At 56.8% G+C, this 18,670-nt stretch overlaps 1 protein-coding gene across 8 annotated transcripts in view; it reads left to right on the forward strand.

The window, feature by feature from the left end:
* The first annotated feature begins 773 nt into the window (after positions 1–773).
* Positions 774–18,670, forward strand: part of AHNAK (AHNAK nucleoprotein) — a 29,124-nt gene continuing 11,227 nt past the window's right edge. For 3 of the 8 annotated variants that reach the window (XM_058662918.1, XM_058662923.1, XM_058662924.1), the window contains exons 1-6: positions 774–961; positions 8,507–8,600; positions 10,742–10,898; positions 11,284–11,471; positions 12,279–17,319; positions 17,704–18,477. In XM_058662918.1, coding sequence (XP_058518901.1) covers positions 10,742–10,898; positions 11,284–11,471; positions 12,279–17,319; positions 17,704–18,477 — 6,160 coding nt within the window. In that variant the 5' untranslated portion in view covers positions 774–961; positions 8,507–8,600. Of the gene's footprint in view, positions 962–8,506; positions 8,601–10,741; positions 10,899–11,283; positions 11,472–12,278; positions 17,340–17,522; positions 18,511–18,670 lie in introns of all 8 variants that reach the window. The other 5 variants (XM_058662922.1, XM_058662925.1, XM_058662919.1 and 2 more) reach the window with 5 other exon arrangements.

The following is an 18,670-nucleotide window of genomic DNA, read 5'->3' on the forward strand; positions in this document are numbered from 1 at the left end:
CCACCTAGGAGGGGGAAGCCAAGAGGAGTCGTGGGGGAGCAGGGGAAGGGGGTGTGTGGCCAGAAGGCCCCTGCACCCCATCATTAAGCCTTTAATAAGATCTCCGTAGTTAGAAGCGGCTGTGGGAATTAGTCGTAAATTAGGAAACTCGGCGTCCTCCATGTGGGGAGGAGGGGGAGGAACTGAGAGAGGGGACCCAGCAGGACCCTAAGGCTCTGGCTCCCTTGGGGTGAGGGGCGTCTGGTGGCTGCTGGCCCGAGGCCAGTACAGGACTGCACCGTGGTGCCCCTGACTGCAGGACGTGGGGCCTGCTGTGAGAGGGAGGCCCAGACAGAAGGTGAGAAATGGGCGCGTACATGGCACTCGGGAACCGAGGGAGGACTAGGGACCTTGTACAAAACGCAGCAGCCTACTGGGAGGGAAGAAGCCTAGACCGGGCTGTAGGCCGCGGCTGCATACTCTTAGGTCCCGGCCACTAGCTGAGCTCCTTGGCTCCCTCCTGCAAAATGGGCTGAAGAGCCTCAGGGAGTTTCCAGGAGTTTCTTGCTGAAGTCACACAGAGGCTGGATCCAGACCCAGGACAGGGCAGGGGGCAACGGGCGTGAGGTGCGGAGAGCCGACGCCCCTTGTCCGCAGGCCCCTTCGCGAACCCCAGCAGTCCAGTCCACTCCCAGGTCCCTCACTGTCGGCCCCACTAGTTCGTCCCAGGCCGGCTCGGGCCCCGCCCGGCCCCGCCCTCTCCCTACGGCTCGGGGGCAGACCCGCCCGCCGGAGCCGGAGTTACAAGAGCCGCCTCCGCGCGCGGGGGCCCGGCCACTCGGAGCAGCTCTGCCGCGGGGACTGCACCGCCCGCCCTGCCGGACCCGCCCCGACCCGGGCTCGCCGCCGCCAGCAGCAGCCGTAGCACTGCGACCTCGCGCCCCGCGCCGGCTATGGCTGTGCCCTGGGGCTGAGCGCGCAGGTAGGGGCTCTGAGCGCGTCGCGGTGCCATCGGGGGTCAGGACGTCGTGACCCGGTAAGGGAGGTGGGTTGCGGGACTTGGGCGAAGCGCGCGCGCGCGCGTGTGTGGGCGTCGCTGTGAGGATTCTGGCAGTTCCAGGCCGGTCGGGCGGTCAAAGGCCTCTAGGGGAGACGACGCGCCGCGCGTGGGGAGTGCAGCGCTGCCTCCAGAGTTGGGGCACAAGTTGAGCAAAGTTCGAAACTCAAATGCGTTTTGCTCCGCTGCGAATTTCTGTCGAGAGCTGAATGTTGGCTCCACTGCACGGCCGAGCACCCCACTCCTGGTCTGGCCTCCCCCCTGCCCCCCGCGTCCCACCCCTTTACTCCTTGGGGCGGTGGTTCTGCGCGCCGCTCGGTTCCTATGCTGTGTTTACTGGAGAAGTTTCCGAGCGCGCGGCCACAGTCCCGCGCCCCCGCCCCAGCTTCGCGGCCCAAATCCTTCGGGCCCCACCCGATTCTGCGATTCTGCGATTCTGCGATTCTGCCTGGCTTGCCAATCCCTTTCTCGCTCCTGGCGGTCCCCTCAGCCCCCTGCAGTTGCCCCGCCCTGCTCCAGAGAATTCCCTTCTTCCTTCAGGGCCGCGGAGCCTGGAAGTTTGCAGCGCGCCTCCCCGCGGGGTGGGTGGGAGTGGGGACCATAATTAGGGAGATTCCTTCGCTGGGGTGGGCGGGGAGGGGGGCTGTGCAGCCCTCCGGACCGCCCCTTTCCCTCCAAAGGCGGCACTTTCTCCCCCACCCCGCTCCCAAACCCGTCCGGGCGGGATGGCCCCCACCCCAGTGCCTGGCCTGGCGCCAGCAGCCTGAGGAATGTGGTGGTTGGAGCCGGTGACTAATTCAAACCAGAACTCGGGGGGGGGGGGGGGGAGTGGTGAGGGGCAAAGGGGAGGGGAAAAGGGGCCGTGTGGGGGCGGCAAGGGCAGAAGCAGGGCTTGCTGTCGGAGAAGGGCTAAGCTCCCCTGGTTGGAATCGTGCGCCCAGCAGTCGGCGCGCCCTTAGAGCGCGGGGGAGCGAGGTCCCGCGAAGAGCTGGAAAGGCAGCGTGCTTAGGGTGTGTGCAGAGAACCGTGTTATGTAAGGCTTTCCCAGGCTGGGAGGGGTGCATAGCGTGCGGGGCTAGGCGCCCCCTGTAATGCCAGCGCCGGGTCTGGGGGCACAGCCCCTGCAGGGGTGTGGCCAGGAGAGCCTCGTGGGGGTCCGAGCAGGGTGGCTGTGCCCCTTTGTGGGAGGGGTCGGTCAGCTCTGAGCCCCGTGACCAGGTGGGGCACGGTGTGTGCTCCTGAGTTGACAGGGTGTGGCGCTGGCAGTGGGAGGCGAGGGTGAGGTGTACCCAGGAGGGAGCGTGGGAGCCTCCCCACTCCCCAGACTTGGGGTCTTTAGAGAATGACCTGGAGCTTCCGGGAACAGATTCCTGGATGGGGTCTCGCGAAATTGGCTTTGAAAGCTTCTTCAATGTTAAAATCCACCTTCTGAGGGCAGGGACCCTGTTCACTGCCGGCTCTGGGCGGAGCACGTGATAGGGGCTGACTTTGATGGGGGGAGGTTGTGGCCATAGGGGAATGTCCGGGAATGGCAGGAGGAGGCAGCAATGGCCAGTATGCTGGAGGCTTGGAAGGGCCTGTGCAGCCACACTGGTGTGGTTGAGGGGAGCAGACCTCCTGCTGGTCCCCGCCCCCAGAAGGAAATCCACGGGGCAGGGTGTGGTACCAATGCTTTCAGAAGCTGCATGGGGAAGCTTCCTTCTTCTCCTGCTCTTGGGGAACACAGGGTAGGTGGAACTGCCAGAGTGGGGTGCAGAGGGGGCTCTTGGTGGTGAGTCATGGATTGAGAGGGTGGGAGAGGACCCCTGAGCTCTGCTAGCCGAGGATAGGGACAGGTGGAAGGTGAGGGGTCAGAGGGCGGCCTTGCCCCCTCTGTAAGGCTCTTGTTCCTAAGAGGTTCTGCATGGCGGTGTTGGTCAGAGATCCAACAGCTGCTACCCAGGCCTCCTTGAAGGGCTGCCCCCACTGTGCCAGGTCCAGGGTGAGCCTAGAGTGAGTGAGCTGGTGCAAGGAAGAAGACCAGTATCGGTCAAGGCCAGGGCATGGCCTGGGTGTGTGTGGGGGTATCTTCTGGGGTCCTCCCAGGCTTGGGGAGGCTCCAGATAGAGGTGCCTGGTTACCCCCAGACTGCAATGGGCCAGCTGGCCTGGCAGAGCACAGTGCCCAGGTCTGCGAGCTGGTTGGAGGGGTTGGGGCAAAGCCCGAAGCTGTGGGGGTGGCAGGGTGTGGGTGTGGGGCGCTGGGGTGTGGCTGTACCTTCTGTAGAACTTGGGAACTGCCTGGGGGCAGACAGGGAGCAGGACTGGGAGAGCTAGTCTGACTCCTGGTTGGGCACTTGGCCTGCTCTCTCTCTTCTCCTGTCCCCCCTGCTTCCTGGACACCCCAAAGTTCTGTTCCTAAGCTGGACTGGGTAGGCTGGAGGCAGGGAGGGGCTGGGGCAGGAGGGGCTTCACCTTGGGGCCGGGGCAGTCTGTGTCTGCTCCCTGCCCTTCCACCAACCTCTGCTTGCAGCTTCGTCCAGCCTCCTGGGAGCTGGCGTTTCCCGCTGCGGTCCCAAGCCTTGCCCAGCGTGGGCAGCTGACCTGACTGTGCAGGGTGGCCTTGGGATCTTCTGAACGACCATGTCATGGTCTCCGCGTGTCCGGGCAAGGTGTGTTTCAGTGCACGCTGGTTGTGCATGGCATAGGTCCCTGCCTTGGCATGGGCCTGCCTCTGTGGCCTCTGTCTGTGTTGCAGGGGCTTGGATCTGGCTCCGGGGGTGGTTCTGGTGGTGTGAGTTTCCTGGGGTGTCTGGGGCTGTAAGGGAAGCACTGAGCTCTGACTGAGACAGAGCCAGGACAGCCCTGGGAGCATAGGCCCGGCTGAACCAGGCACTGCACACGGCCTGTCTGGGAGGGGCATCCTGCCCGGTCCCCGGGGGGCCGTAGCGGAGGTTCTGGGGGAAGGGGAAGTGCCTGGAGCTGATCCCGGCTACGTGTCCCGGCTGGCCTTGGGGGGTGGGGTGGGGGGGCGGCTCTTGCGCGACCTGGCCCTGAGCCCCTGCACTGGTGCGGCCTGACCGCTGGGGGGAGCTCGCACAGCGCCCTCTCGGAGGCTGGCCGTGGGTGGGGCACCCCTGCGGCTCCCACCCAAGCTGTTATCAACCTCCTCTCCCCTCCACCCCGTCCCCGCTCCCTCAGTTACGGAGTAGCGTCTGAGTGTCAGTGGACCCCAGACTGCCCCTCTTCCCTGCTGTGTCTCCAGGGGTGGGGACTTACCGCAGGGCTCTGACTCCAGGAGAGGGGACATTTCCTTCTGGCCAGGAGAAGCCGAGGGGATCTCCCTCCCTTCTGGAAAGTGAGAAGTTGGCGTTCCTGGGCTCGGAGCTGGCTTGTGACAGGGAGGGAGAAACCGTGTGCCACTAGGGTAGAAGAGTGGAGAAAGTGGCTTGCTGGAGGGACTGAGAGGAAGGTGTTTTCCTGGAGGTTAAACTGCTGAGGAACTCATCTCTGTCTCCTGGGGGGAGGGCTGTAATGGAAAGGCTTCCTCCTGGTAGGGACAGTGGGTTGGGGCCAGCACCTCCCCTAAGGGCAGGTAGCCCCCCCCCCCCCCCACGGAGGTGCAGGCTGCGGAATGCAGGTCCCAGGTGGAGGGACCTTGTGACAGGTGTATACTGGGCCCTGGTGAGGACTGGGGCTCTGGGCCGGCTCTGGGCCGGCCCCCCGGGGGTCTGTGTGTGCTTGCTTTTATACTCAAGGTTGCTGTCTGAGCTTAGCACGTTGGAATTGTGGCATTCTTGGGGGCCCATGGCCGGCTTAGGTCTGGGAAGAGGCCAACGCCCCTGTTTTTCTGGGGGCAGGGTCGCCTGTCCTGACCCCCTGACATCCCCTAGGGAGTGTTCGTGTTCACCTTGTCCTGCTGGATGGGTGCCTGCCTCTAGAGTGAGTGGTGCTATGGAAGGGGGGTCCCAGAGACATTTAGAGGTGAGCTGGTGTCTATGCAGCTCAAGGTCCCTGGAGTGAACCCCAGAATTCCAAGGCCTCCCCTCAGATACGGGGTCCAGATTGCTAGGCTGGTATATTTTGGGGTTGACAGGATGGTGGCGTGGGGGGCGGGGCGAGGCCTGCTAGCCCTCCCCACGGGTGTGTCCCTCCTCTGTCCCTCTGCCCCACCCCTCCCCCGCGTGTAGATCTCACTTCTGCATTATCTGCCATGCACATCTCTCTCTGTGGGTTCTCGGGGCTGTCATCCTGTGTCTGCCTTCACTTGTGCCAGTGTCGCTCGACCTGGGTGAAGACTGTTGGCAGTGCAGACAGAACCCCGGGCTTGCCTCGCAGCTCGGTCTCACAGCCCAGGCGAGGGGTCTTGCCTCCGTGTCTCAGGGCCAAGGGTCGTTTGGGGGTTGCATTGGAGTGCCGTGCCAGCACAGCCCTGGTGCGTTCACACACGCAGAGTGGTGAATCCTGTCTTCTCCACGTGGTGGGGGCTCAGGGGGAGGGGGTGGCTTTCCCTTCCTCTTGGCCACCTGGCTGGCGGCACCCTGCTGGGTGTGTCTCTGTTCTTTGACAAGCCCAGTGCTGTGTCTGGTTATGAGCATTCAGGGATCCACCCCGCCCTGCCCTGGCCCCCCCACCCCCTGGAGGTCTCTAACTCTGGGATGAGTCATTTCGTTCTTGGGGTGGGGCCTGCCTCTCTGGTCCTGTGTGTCTGTGTGTCAGTATGGTGGGCCGGTTGGTGCGTGTATGTGCTGCTATAGAAGGTAACTCACTCTTTCTCCCTTGGGGTGTTGCCTCCCATGTCCAGCCTATGTTCACCCCTCTGAGGCACGTCCTCTGTTGGGGTCTGAGGTCCACGGGGAGTGTGGGTGTCAGCTCCTGTTGTTCTGACACTTCAGGGCCACGTGAGCTGCCTGCAGCCGTTGGCCTGGACTGCTACCCTGGCTGCCTTCACACTTCTGGCTCCGGGGTCCGAGGAAGGCTCTGCTCCTTGAAGGCAGCGGAGGAAGGATATCTTACTGGAGGTCAGCCCTGGCACAGGCCTGGCAGAGGCCTGTCTTCCTGGGGTGAGGCGTTTCCGGGATCTGCTGGCCGTTGCCCTCGGACCTGGCCAGAGTCCTGTGGCCCGCACATCCTCTGTGGTTTGGAGTGGCAGGGTGGCCAGGTCATCATTGCTGCTTTGGTGCAGCTGGCCTGGCCTTGCTGTCTCATTCTGGCTTTGGGGTTTGGGGCTTCCCTTTTCTCCTGCCTGTCATGGCTGTGAGCCAGTGTCATTGGGGCCTGGTGCTGGCAGCTGGGAGAACCTCACTGCTGCCACTCTCATGTCCCTGGACAGGCAGTGCTGACCTGAAGTGTGGTCTATAGCGGGGGAATCTACCTCTGTGCTGACTAGTGTCATGTGCCAGCAGGTGCACATGGCTGCTGGGCTTCTAGGATAGCAATGAACTGGCACTTCAGCGTCGTGTACATCGAAGAGCCATGTGTGGCTCGGCTTGGGATGGCACGGCCCTCAGATCCCTTCTCGTTCTGAAGGCTTATGACATTTGACTGCGTTGTGATGTTTGGCTGGCTGGATGGGGCAGAAATCCCCAAGGTGCTGAAGACAGACCCCCCCCCCCCGCACCCCCGCTTCTTTTGGAATGCAGCAGGAAGCTTGGCCTAACCTAACTTGTGTGGGAGGGGCTTGGTGCAGGCCGTAGGGGCCAGCCCGGCCTCATCTCTTCTATCTGCATCCCCACACCTGTACTTGGAATGGAGGGGTCCAGGGCAGCTGAGAGGGGAGCCTATGGTGGCGGTGTCAGGGTAGCAGAGCAGGCAAGGGACACTTGGCAGCCTCACCTGACTGGGAAGCCATTGAGTGCCCGGCTGGGGCCAGTCTGCAGCCTGGCTTGGGTCCAGCGGCTCCTGATGGGGAAGCCCCTCAGGTCCCTGGAGGTGCAGCCCTGGCAGCCCTCTGTGGATTCCTGGCTCTAGGTGTGATTCTCTGCGTGTCTGGAGCCGCTGCAGCAGGGCTGCTGTGACTCACCAGGGAGGGTGGGGCCGACATGTGGGTGGGGATGAGCTGGCTGCTCATTCCCTTTGGAGCCGCTTGCTGCTGGCTCAGCACTAGGGTGCTGGGCCCAGAAAAGGGGCCCCCGTGCAAGGAGGAACAAGGATGCCAGGGCCGCCTGCAGGGCTCCTTCGTGCCTTGTGTCTTGTCTGCAGGCCTGGACTCTTGGAGAAGGTACCACTCAAGTGATTCCCCCTGGGTGGGATCACCATGCCTTCCTGCCCTGGCCCCTTCTGATGGCTGGGAAAGGAGATGGTTCTCACACCTGTGCCAACAGGCCAGCCGCTCCTCAGGGTCTGATCGGCTGAGGCACTCGGTGAATGGTGTAGCCATGAGTTGGTTGAAGGGGGGACAGATGTTGCTGGGGGGGTGTCTGTGTGTCAACAACTCAGAGCCATGAATTTCCAGGAGAGGCTGAAGCTCACACCTTTAAGGGCCTGTCTGTATTTCATCCTCCCTGGAGGTCTCACAAGCCTCCTGGAACATTTGAGGGGCTAAATAGGTGACATCTAAAATACCTTGGTGGGTTCCATCTGGCATCCGGGTCTTTGAGTGCCTCTTCTCTGGCACATGTGTGTTGGGCCAGTTTGGGCGAATGCATGGTGATATTTGGTGAGACCCTACCATGGTGTAGAATTGGTGCCAGGCTACTGTTTCTGCCCCTGCCTCTGCAGTGGTCGTGCCAGAGGCCAGCAGGGTGCCTGCTTAAGTGATCAGTTGGCTGAGGTCTGGGTGGGGCCGGGGTGAGGCCCCCAGGATTTGATAGTGGCCTCCACATGACTCCACTGGCCTGCTGTGCATGGCTGCCGCCGCCATTTCACGTGCCCAGAGCCCTGCCTGCTGTCTTCCCGGGGTGCCGCTGTAGTTGGTGACAGCTCATCCTGCAGCCGGGGGGCATCCTCACCTGTGGGCACCTGGCTCAGGGCCGACGTGGTTCAGCCAGATGGTCCTTGACTCACCACTTGCCTGAAGTGGGTGGAGGCTCAGCTGTGCTCCGGCCCTGGGCTTCTGTTTGCAGCTGGTGACCAGGCTCTCCTGTGCCCCCGCCCTCAGCTTCAGGGGCATTGGTTGTCACAGGGGAGAGGGCAGGCCAGGGAATGTGGTGAGCAGCGGCAGCCCTGGCATGGGCCAGGGCAGAGTTACGGTCGCAGCTTCCAGGCTCGCTTGGTTGCCTTCTTCCCATGGGTCTCATCAGTCTGTCCATCTGTGAAATGGGGGCAGTACTGTCCCTCCCCCAACGCCGCCTTGGAAAAGCAAAGCAGGGCATGTATCCTGCAGGCTCCTGGGGCCGGCCATGTTTAACCCTGTGCTCTCTTTTCTCTCCTCCTCACTTGCTGAAATCCTTGGTCCGCTCCATTCCCCCGGAGTGGCGGGGCTTTGGCCTGGGTTGGTAGGGGTGTGGCCTAGCCCACTGCCCAGTGTGAGCAGCTGTGAACTCTTCCCTAGGCTGTGACGGAGACTCCCGGACGAGCGTGGCTGAGGAAGAGAGGAGGGGCGGGCTCCCGGCAAGGCCTTCGCTCCTGAGCCAAGTCCTGCAAAGGTCAGTGTGTGTGTGTGTGTGTGTGTGTGTGTGTGTGCGTGCATGGGGGTGGGGAGGTGGACCCCAGGCCTGGGACGGCTGGGACTCTCTTGGACATTCAAAGTACCATGGATCTCTGGCTGGCTGGCTTTTTGTATTTAAACAAGGTCTGTTTATTTTTTCTTATCTGAAAGGCAGATTTAAAGAGAGAAGGAGAGTCAGAGAGGGCTCTTTCCAAGTGGCCGCAGCGGCCAGAGCTGAGCTGATCTGAAGCCAGGAGTCAGGAGCATCTTCTGGGTCTCCTACATGGGTCTCCTGCATGGGTCTTCCTTTGGGCCATCCCTACTGCCTTTCCAGGCTACAAGTAGGGAGCTGGAAGGAAAGTGGAGCAGCCGGGACACGAACTGGCGCCCTTATGGGATTCTGGCTCGGTAAGGCAGATTAACCTGCTTACCCACTGTGTTAGGGCCTACTTGCTTTTTTTTTAAAAATAAGATTTATTTATTTATTGGTTTTTTTTTAATTATTTATTATTTAACTTCATTAATTACATTGTATTATGTGACACAGTTATATAGATACTTGGGTTCTCCCACCCCTCCCCAAACCCTCCCACCATGGTGGATTCCTCCACCTTGTTGCATAACCACAGCTCAAGTTCAGTTGAGATTCCCCCATTGCAAGCGTATACCAAACACAGAGTCCAGCATCTTATTGTCCAGTCAAGTTCAACGGCTTCTTAGGTATACCCTCTCTGGTCTGATGACAGAGCCAGCAGAGTATCATCCCAGTCAATTGAAAGCTCCAACATACCATCAGCAAAAATTTACATCATTATGGAATTAATTGACATAGTAATGAGTAACCAATATGTTAAAAGTAAATGCGAGTTCCCAGCCAAATTCTGTGACCACCTCACCTACACTTCAATTTTAGTTTATACACAACATATAACATTCAAAACATAACATGTTATACATAACATCATATCATCTTAAATTAAGGCAAACATGTGGTATTTAACCTTTTGTGAATGGCTCATTTCCCTTAGCATTATGGTTTCCAGTTTGGCTCATTTGGCCACAAAGAACTGCATTTTGTTTTTTTTAATAGCTGAGTAGTATTCCATGGAGTAGATGAACCATAGCTTTCTTATCCAATCCTCTGTTGATGGGTTTTTTTTATTGGAAAGTCAGGTATACAGAGAGGAGAGAGAGAAAGATCTTCTGTCTGATGATTCACTCCCCAAGCGGCCTCAATGGCTGGAGCTGAGCCGATCTGAAGCCAGGAGCCTCTTCCAGGTCTCCCACATAGATGCAGGGTTTCAAGGCTTTGGGTCGTCCTCTACTGCTTTCCCAGGCCACAAGCAGGGAGCTGGATGGGAAGCGGGGTGGCTGGGACACGAACAGAGCCCATATGGGATCCCGGCACATGCAAGGTGAGGACTTTAGCTGCTACGCTATTGTGCCGAGCCCCAGCCCTCCCTATTTTTTAAAGATTTATTTATTTTTATTACAAAGTCAGATATACAGAGAGGAGGAGAAATAGAGAGGAAGATCTTCTGTCCGATGATTCACTCCCCAAGTGAGCACAGTGGCCAGTGCTGTGCCGATCTGAAGCCAGGAGCCAGGAACTTCCTCCAGGTCTCCCACATGGGTGCAGGTCCAAAAGCATTGGGCCGTCCTCGGCTACTTTCCCAGGCCACACGCAGGGAGCTGGATAGGAAGTGGAGCTGCCAGGATTAGAACCAGCGCCCATATGGGATCCCGGGGCGCATTCAAGGTGAGGACTTTAGCCACTAGGCTACACCGCTGGGCCTGCCCGCTTTTTAAAGAAGCTTGTACATTTTCACTTTTTTGAAAGTCAAAGAAATAAAAAGGATGAACCAAATCCTTCATCTGCTGTTTAGCTCCCCCAGATGCCTGGGCTGGGAGTTGGGTCTCTCCCATGTTGAGTAGCAGGAACCCCAGTCCTGGAGGAACCTGCACTGTTGCCTCCAGGGTGTGCATTAGCAGGAATCGGTAATGGACCTTGGACTGGAACCCAGCCACTCGGGTACAGCATGCGGCCATCCCTGGCAGCCGTGTCACTCAGCTAGATGACCACGGCTCCTGGCTTTCCATCTCCGCCGACATGATCTGTGTTTTCTCGCCTCACCTCAGATGGAGAAGGAGGAGGAGACAACCCGGGAGCTGCTGCTGCCCAACTGGCAGGGCAGTGGCTCCCACGGGCTGACCATCACTCAGCGGGATGATGGCGTCTTCGTGCAAGAAGTGTTGCAGAACTCCCCTGCGGCCCGCACTGGGGTGGTCAAGGAGGGTGAGTCACCTCGGGCTGTGGACTGGGTACCAGGGGCTGGGAATGGATGCAGAGAGGAGGGCACAAGTGTGGGAGTGGCTGTGGCAGGTATGGCCGCAGCAGCCCCAAAGCTGGCCCTGTTCTCCGTGCTGGCTCTGTGTCCCTCTCTTGGCCCGAGGGAGAGTGGACACCTAGATCCTAGAACTGGCTCCCCCAGCCGTTGCCTCTGCGGTGTTGGGCAAATCAGTTGCTCTGTCTGAGCCTCAGTTGTCTCATCAGCGCTGTAGGTATGACAGACTGATGTGGCAGGAGGGTCATGAGGGATAATGGGACCTCAGCTCCGGTGCCCAGCTCGTGGGGGCCGTGGGCCTTTGTCCTGAGATACTTCTGGCTCCTTCCTGCTCAGGGGACCAGATTGTGGGTGCCACCATCTACTTTGACAACCTGCAGTCGGGTGAGGTGACCCAGCTGCTGAATACCATGGGCCATCACACTGTTGGCCTGAAGCTGCACCGCAAAGGGGACCGCTCCCCCGAGCCCGGCCAGATCTGGACCCAGGAAGTCTTCAGCTCCCGCAGCTCCGAGGTGGTTCTGGTGAGTACCTGGCGCCTGCCCAGTGCCCTGTGTGTGCCTGACCATACTGGCTTGTTCAGCCTCCTCTCTGCCAACTCCTCCTCTCCCTTTCAGCTCTTGGCATGCTCTGGAGCCCTCTGCCAGCCTGTGCTTCCTACTGCCATGATTCAGGTGTGGCGTGGAGCTGATGCTGGCCTCCTGAGAGTGTCCCTGTGGGACAGCGCTGGCTCTGGTGGTCTAGGCCTGGAGCTAGGATAGCCAGTTGCTTTGCAAGGTTGCTCAGGGCTGCCTCTGTCTCACAGGCTTCGAGTTCTCCCTCCAGACACCTGGGATCCTTCTGTGAGGCGGAGGGTGGGCGGCAGATGCTGCAGGGACACTCTGACGGCCCCGTGTAGTTCATAAAGATGGTCCTGCAAGAGCAGGTGTGGTCCCAGCATAGCCAGGCTGTCCAGGCCCAATGGGTACTTCTCAGTGTGTGACATCCCTGGGAGGCCCCTCGTGGTGAGTTAAGAGTTGAGCGTGAAGGGTCTAACTGGGGTGTTCCCGCAGCATGCTGGTTTGATTTCTCTTGCGAGGGATTGTAAATCCTTCTCCCAACCTGCACAGACCACGAATCTATACTCCATGCCCTCCTCCACCAGAGTTTCCGAGACCACTTGTTTTCTTTTTGTGATGTGGTTCTCAGCCCCTTTGTGGCCTGCCCCAGGAGACTCCCTGGGCTCCTCTGAGTCGGTCTGAGCATCACCGTGCAGCCGGCTGGGCTGTGGCTGGGCGTCTGTTGACTTAGGTGGCCCTGCTGCAACCTGTGCCGGGCCTGTCTTTCTGCAGAGCGGGGATGACGAGGAGTACCGGCGCATCTACACCACCAAGATCAAACCTCGCCTCAAGTCGGAGGACGGAGTGGAAGGGGATCTGGGGGAGACCCAGAGCCGCACCATCACGGTGACCAGGAGGGTCACGGCCTACACCGTGGATGTGACCAGTCGCGAGGGAGCCAAGGACCTTGACATCAGCAGCCCTGAGTTCATGATCAAGGTTCCGAGGCACGAACTGACTGAAATCTCCAATGTGGACGTGGAGACCCAGCCAGGGAAGACAGTGATCAGATTGCCCTCGGGCTCAGGGACTGTCTCTCAAATCACAGGCTCTGCCGTGGACATCCGGCCAGGGACCGTTCACACTTCGGGACCAGAGCTCCAAGGCGCTGGCCACTCGAAGCTCCAGGTCACTGTGCCAGGGATAAAGGTGGGGAGCCCGGGCGTGAGCGTCAGCACTCAGGGCTTTGACCTGGGGGGCAGAGGAGAGGTCCAAGTTCCTAGTGTGGATGTTTCGACTTCTCTTGTGGGTGGGGCAGGAGAGGTGCAGGGCCCAGCTCTTGAGGGTGGTGTTGGTGGAAAAATCAAAATTCCCACCATGAAGGTACCAAAATTTGGAGTCTCGACAGAACTCAAGGGCCAGGCACCAGAGGCAGGGCTGAATATTTCTGCTCCTGAGTTCTCCATGGGGCACAAGGGTGGCAGGCCCAGCTTACCCACTGGTGGGAGCATCCAGGCCCCTCAGCTGGAAGTCAGTGCCAATGTTGAGGGATTTGAGGGGAAGCTGGAGGGCTACCAGGTCACTGGGCCATCACTTGAGGGTGGTGGAAGTCTAAAAGGTGCCAAGTCCCAGGGGAGCATACGGGTGGAGGCCTCTGTTCCACAAGTTGAAGGCTGTCTCACCGCCCCCGATGTACAAGTTCAGGCCCCTGACCTTGATGTTCGTGGGCCTGGGGGCAAACTGAATATGCCCAAGATGAAACTTCCTAAGTTTTCTGTGTCAGGCTCAAAGGGAGAGGAGGCTCTCCTTGATGTGACACTAGCCTCGGGTGGAGTGACTCTCCCTGGGGTCTCTGGAGAAGTCAGTCCACCCGAGGTTGCTGTTGGTGGGCTAGAAGGAAAAATGAAGGGTGGTGCCAAAGTCAAGACCCCTGAAATGATTATTCAGAAACCAAAAATTTCCATGCAGGATGTGGACCTGAGCCTTGGGTCTCCTAAGCTGAAAGGGGATGTGAGCAGTTCTGCCCCAGGAGTGCAGGTGCAAGGTGATGTGAGAAGCCCTCAGGTGGCTGTGAAAGGCTCCAAAGTGGACATAGAGATGCCGAACCTAGAAGGGGGCTTGACAGGCCCCAAGTTTGGCAGTCCTTCTGGGAAAACAGGAAGCTGTAGGATCTCTATGGCAGATGTAGACTTAAATGTGGCTGCACCTAAAGGGAAAGGGGGTGTGGATGTCACTCTCCCCAAGGTAGAAGGGAATGTCAGAGGTCCTGATGTTGATGTCAGTATCCCGGATGTGGAAGGTCACGGCCCAGAATGGAACCTGAAGATGCCCAAAATGAAATTGCCTAAGTTCAGCACTCCAGGACTCAAAGGGGAGGGTCCAAACGTAAGTGTGACTCTGCCCAAAGGAGATGTCAGTGTTTCAGGGCCCAAGGTCAGTGTGGAAGCCCCGGATGTCAGTATGCAGGGAGTGGGGGGCCACCTTAAAGGTCCTGATATTCAGCTGCCTGAAGTGAGTGTCAAATCACCAGAGATCTCTGTGCCTGATGTAGATGTACGGGCTAAAGGTGGGAAGCTAAAGGGAGAGTATGATGTAGCAGTGCCAAAACTTGAAGGGGAACTGAAAGGCCCCAAAGTGGGCATTGATGCTCCAGATGTGGCTGCTCATGGCCCAGACTGGCACCTGAAGATGCCCAAGATGAAAATGCCCAAGTTCAGCGTGCCAGGCTTCAAAGGCGAGGGCCCTGAAGTGGACGTGAACCTGCCCAAGGCTGATGTGAACATTGCCAGGGCTGAGGCGGATGTTCATGTTCCAGATGTGAGCCTTGAAGGACCAGAAGGAAAATTGAAGGGTCCCAAGTTTAAGATGCCAGAGATGAATGTCAAAGCTCCTAAGATCTCCATGCCTGATGTGGACTTACATCTGAAAGGACCTCATGTGAAGGGAGAATATGATGTCAGCAAGATGGAAAGTGAGATCAAAGTTCCTGATGTTGAACTTAAAAGTGCCAGAGTGGACATTGATGCTCCAGATGTGGATGTTCATGGCCCAGACTGGCACCTGAAGATGCCCAAGATGAAAATGCCCAAGTTCAGCATGCCTGGCTTCAAAGGTGAGGGCCCTGAAGTGGATGTGAACCTGCCCAAGGCTGACATTGATGTGTCAGCACCCAAGGTGGACATTGAAGGCCCTGATGTGAGCCTTGAAGGGCCTGAAGGAAAGTTGAAGGGTCCCAAGTTCAAGATGCCAGAGATGAACATCAAGGCTCCCAAGATCTCCATGCCTGATGTGGATGTGCACATGAAAGGTCCTAAGGTAAAAGGAGAATACGATGTTACAGTGCCAAAGATGGAGGGTGACCTCAAAGCTCCTGAAGTCGATGTCAGTGTTCCTGATGTTGAAGTTCATGGTCCTGATTGGAACCTGAAGATGCCAAAAATTAAAATGCCCAAATTCAGTATGCCTAGCCTCAAAGGTGAGGGCCCAGAATTGGATGTGAAATTCCCCAAAGCCGATTTGGACATTTCAGCACCAAAGGTAGATCTTACTGCTCCAGATGTGAGCCTTGAAGGACCAGAAGGGAAATTGAAGAGCCCCAAGTTTAAGATGCCAGAGATGCATTTCAAAGCTCCCAAGATGTCACTACCAGATGTTGACATGGATCTTCAAGGGCCCAGAATAAAAGGGAATCTCGATGTGTCTGCACCAAAACGAGAGAGTGAGATAAAAGTTCCAGATGTGGATGTCAAAGGACCTAAAGTAGACATTAACACCCCAAATATGGAAGGTGAGGGCCCAGACTGGCACCTGAAGATGCCCAAGATGAAAATGCCCAAGTTCAGCATGCCTGGCTTCAAAGGTGAGGGCCCTGAAGTGGACGTGAACCTGCCCAAGGCTGACATTGATGTGTCAGCACCCAAGGTGGACATTGAAGGCCCTGATGTGAGCCTTGAAGGGCCTGAAGGAAAGTTGAAGGGTCCCAAGTTCAAGATGCCAGAGATGAACATCAAGGCTCCCAAGATCTCCATGCCAGATGTGGAATTCAAAGGCCCCAGTGTCAAAGGGGATATGGATGTGTCTGTTCCCAAAATAGAAGGTGAAATTAAAGTCCCAGATGTAGACATCAAAGGCCCCAAAGTGGACATTGATGCTCCAGATGTGGATGCTCGTGGCCCAGACTGGCACCTGAAGATGCCCAAGATGAAAATGCCCAAGTTCAGCATGCCTGGCTTCAAAGGTGAGGGCCCTGAAGTGGACGTGAACCTGCCCAAGGCTGACGTTGAGGTGTCAGCACCCAAGGTGGACATTGAAGGCCCTGATGTGAGCCTTGAGGGCCCAGAAGGGAAACTGAAAGGCCCCAAGTTCAAGATGCCAGAGATGAACATCAAAGCTCCCAAGATGTCCATGCCTGATGCTGATCTCAATCTGAAGGGACCCAAGCTAAAGGGTGATGTGGATGTATCTTTGCCTCAGGTAGAAGGTGAGATGAAAGTGCCAGATATAGAAATCAAAGGCCCCAAAGTTGACATAGGCACCCCAGATGTGGATGCTCGTGGCCCAGACTGGCACCTGAAGATGCCCAAGATGAAAATGCCCAAGTTCAGCATGCCTGGCTTCAAAGGTGAGGCACCTGAAGTGGATGTAAAATTGCCCAAGGCTGACATTGAGGTGTCAGCACCCAAGGTGGATGTTGAGGTTCCTGGTGTGAATGTTGAAGGTTCAGATGTGAAAATTAAGGGTCCCAAATTTAAGATGCCAGAAATGAATATAAAGCCTCAGAAGATTTCCATGCCAGATGTTGGCTTGAGTTTCAAAGGGCCCAAAGTGAAAGGAGACCATGATATAACAATTCCAAAAGTAAAAGGAGAGATCAATGCTCCCGATGTTGACATCAAAGGCCCCAAAGTGGACATTAATGCACCAGAGGTTCATGGCCCAGACTGGCACCTGAAGATGCCCAAAGTGAAGATGCCCAAGTTCAGCATGCCTGGCTTCAAAGGTGAGGGCCCTGAAGTGGATGTGAACCTGCCCAAGGCTGACATTGGTGTTTCAGCACCCAAGGTGGATGTGGACATTGAAGCTCCAGAAGGGAAACTGAAGGGTCCCAAGTTCAAGATGCCAAGTATGAATATACAGACACATAAAATCTCTATGCCCGATGTTGGACTTAATCTAAAAGGCCCTAAGGTGAAAACTGAGGTAGATGCTTCCCTCCCCAAGGTAGAGGCAGATTTGAAAGGTCCAGAAATTGACGTTAAAGCCCCTAAAATGGAAGTGGATGTTGGTGATATTGATATTGAGGCACCAGGAGGAAAGTTGAAAGGCCCCAAGTTTAAAATGCCAGACATGCACTTCAAGACTCCCAAGGTCTCCATGCCTGATGTGGACTTACACATGAAGGGACCAAAAGTGAAAGGGGATGTGGATGTGTCTGTGCCAAAACTGGAAGGTGAAATGAAAGTCCCGGATGTAGACATTAAAGGCCCCAAAGTGGACATTGATTCTCCAGATGTTGCTGCTCATGGCCCAGACTGGCACCTGAAGATGCCCAAGATGAAAATGCCCAAGTTCAGCATGCCTGGCTTCAAAGGTGAGGGCCCTGAAGTGGACGTGAACCTGCCCAAGGCTGACATTGATGTGTCAGCACCCAAGGTGGACATTGAAGGCCCTGATGTGAGCCTTGAAGGGCCTGAAGGAAAGTTGAAGGGTCCCAAGTTCAAGATGCCAGACATGCACTTCAAGGCTCCCAAGATCTCCATGCCTGATGTGGACTTACACATGAAGGGACCAAAAGTAAAAGGGGATGTGGATGTGTCTGTGCCAAAACTGGAAGGTGAAATGAAAGTCCCGGATGTAGACATTAAAGGCCCCAAAGTGGACATTGATGCTCCAGATGTGGCTGCTCATGGCCCAGACTGGCACCTGAAGATGCCCAAGATGAAAATGCCCAAGTTCAGCATGCCTGGCTTCAAAGGTGAGGGCCCTGAAGTGGACGTGAACCTGCCCAAGGCTGACATTGATGTGTCAGCACCCAAGGTGGACATTGAAGGCCCTGATGTGAGCCTTGAAGGGCCTGAAGGAAAGTTGAAGGGTCCCAAGTTCAAGATGCCAGACATGCACTTCAAGGCTCCCAAGATCTCCATGCCAGATGTGGACTTACACATGAAAGGCCCCAGTGTCAAAGGGAATATGGATGTGTCACTGCCCAAAGTGGAAGGTGAGCTTAAAGCTCCTGAAGTAGACATCAAAGGCCCAAAACTGGACATTGATGCTCCAGATGTGGATGCTCATGGCCCAGACTGGCACCTGAAGATGCCCAAAGTGAAGATGCCCAAGTTCAGCATGCCTGGCTTCAAAGGTGAGGGCCCTGAAGTGGATGTGAACCTGCCTAAGGCTGACATTGATGTGTCAGTACCCAAGGTGGACATTGAAGGCCCTGATGTGAGCCTTGAAGGGCCTGAAGGAAAGTTGAAGGGTCCCAAGTTCAAGATGCCAAAGTTTAATATCAAAACTCCTAAGTTATCCATGCCTGATGTGGACTTGAATTTGAAAGGACCTAAACTGAAAGGAGAGATAGATGCTTCTGTACCTGATCTGGAAGGAGATCTGACAGGTCCTCAGGTTGATATTAAAGGTCCCAATGTGGATGTCTCCATGCCTGATGTTGATCTGGAATGTCCTGATGCAAAGTTGAAGGGTCCCAAGTTCAAGATGCCAGACATGCACTTCAAGGCTCCCAAGGTCTCTATGCCTGATGTGGACTTGCACTTGAAAGGCCCCAGTGTCAAAGGTGATATGGATGTGTCTGTGCCAAAACTAGAAGGTGATTTGAAAGGTCCCAATGTGGATGTCTCCATGCCTGATGTTGATCTGGAATGTCCTGATGTAAAACTGAAAGGCCCCAAGTTCAAGATGCCAGACATGCACTTCAAGACTCCTAAGATCTCTATGCCTGATGTGGACTTGCACTTGAAGGGCCCGAAAGTGAAGGGTGATGTAGATGTGTCTGTGCCAAAACTGGAAGGTGAAATGAAAGTGCCAGATGTAGACATCAAAGGCCCCAAAGTGGACATTGATGCTCCAGATGTGGATGTTCGTGGCCCAGACTGGCACCTGAAGATGCCCAAGATGAAAATGCCCAAGTTCAGCATGCCTGGCTTCAAAGGTGAGGGCCCTGAAGTGGA

The sequence above is a fragment of the Ochotona princeps genome, chromosome 4 (assembly GCF_030435755.1).
Source record: "Ochotona princeps isolate mOchPri1 chromosome 4, mOchPri1.hap1, whole genome shotgun sequence".
Classification (NCBI taxonomy): Eukaryota; Metazoa; Chordata; class Mammalia; order Lagomorpha; family Ochotonidae; genus Ochotona; species Ochotona princeps.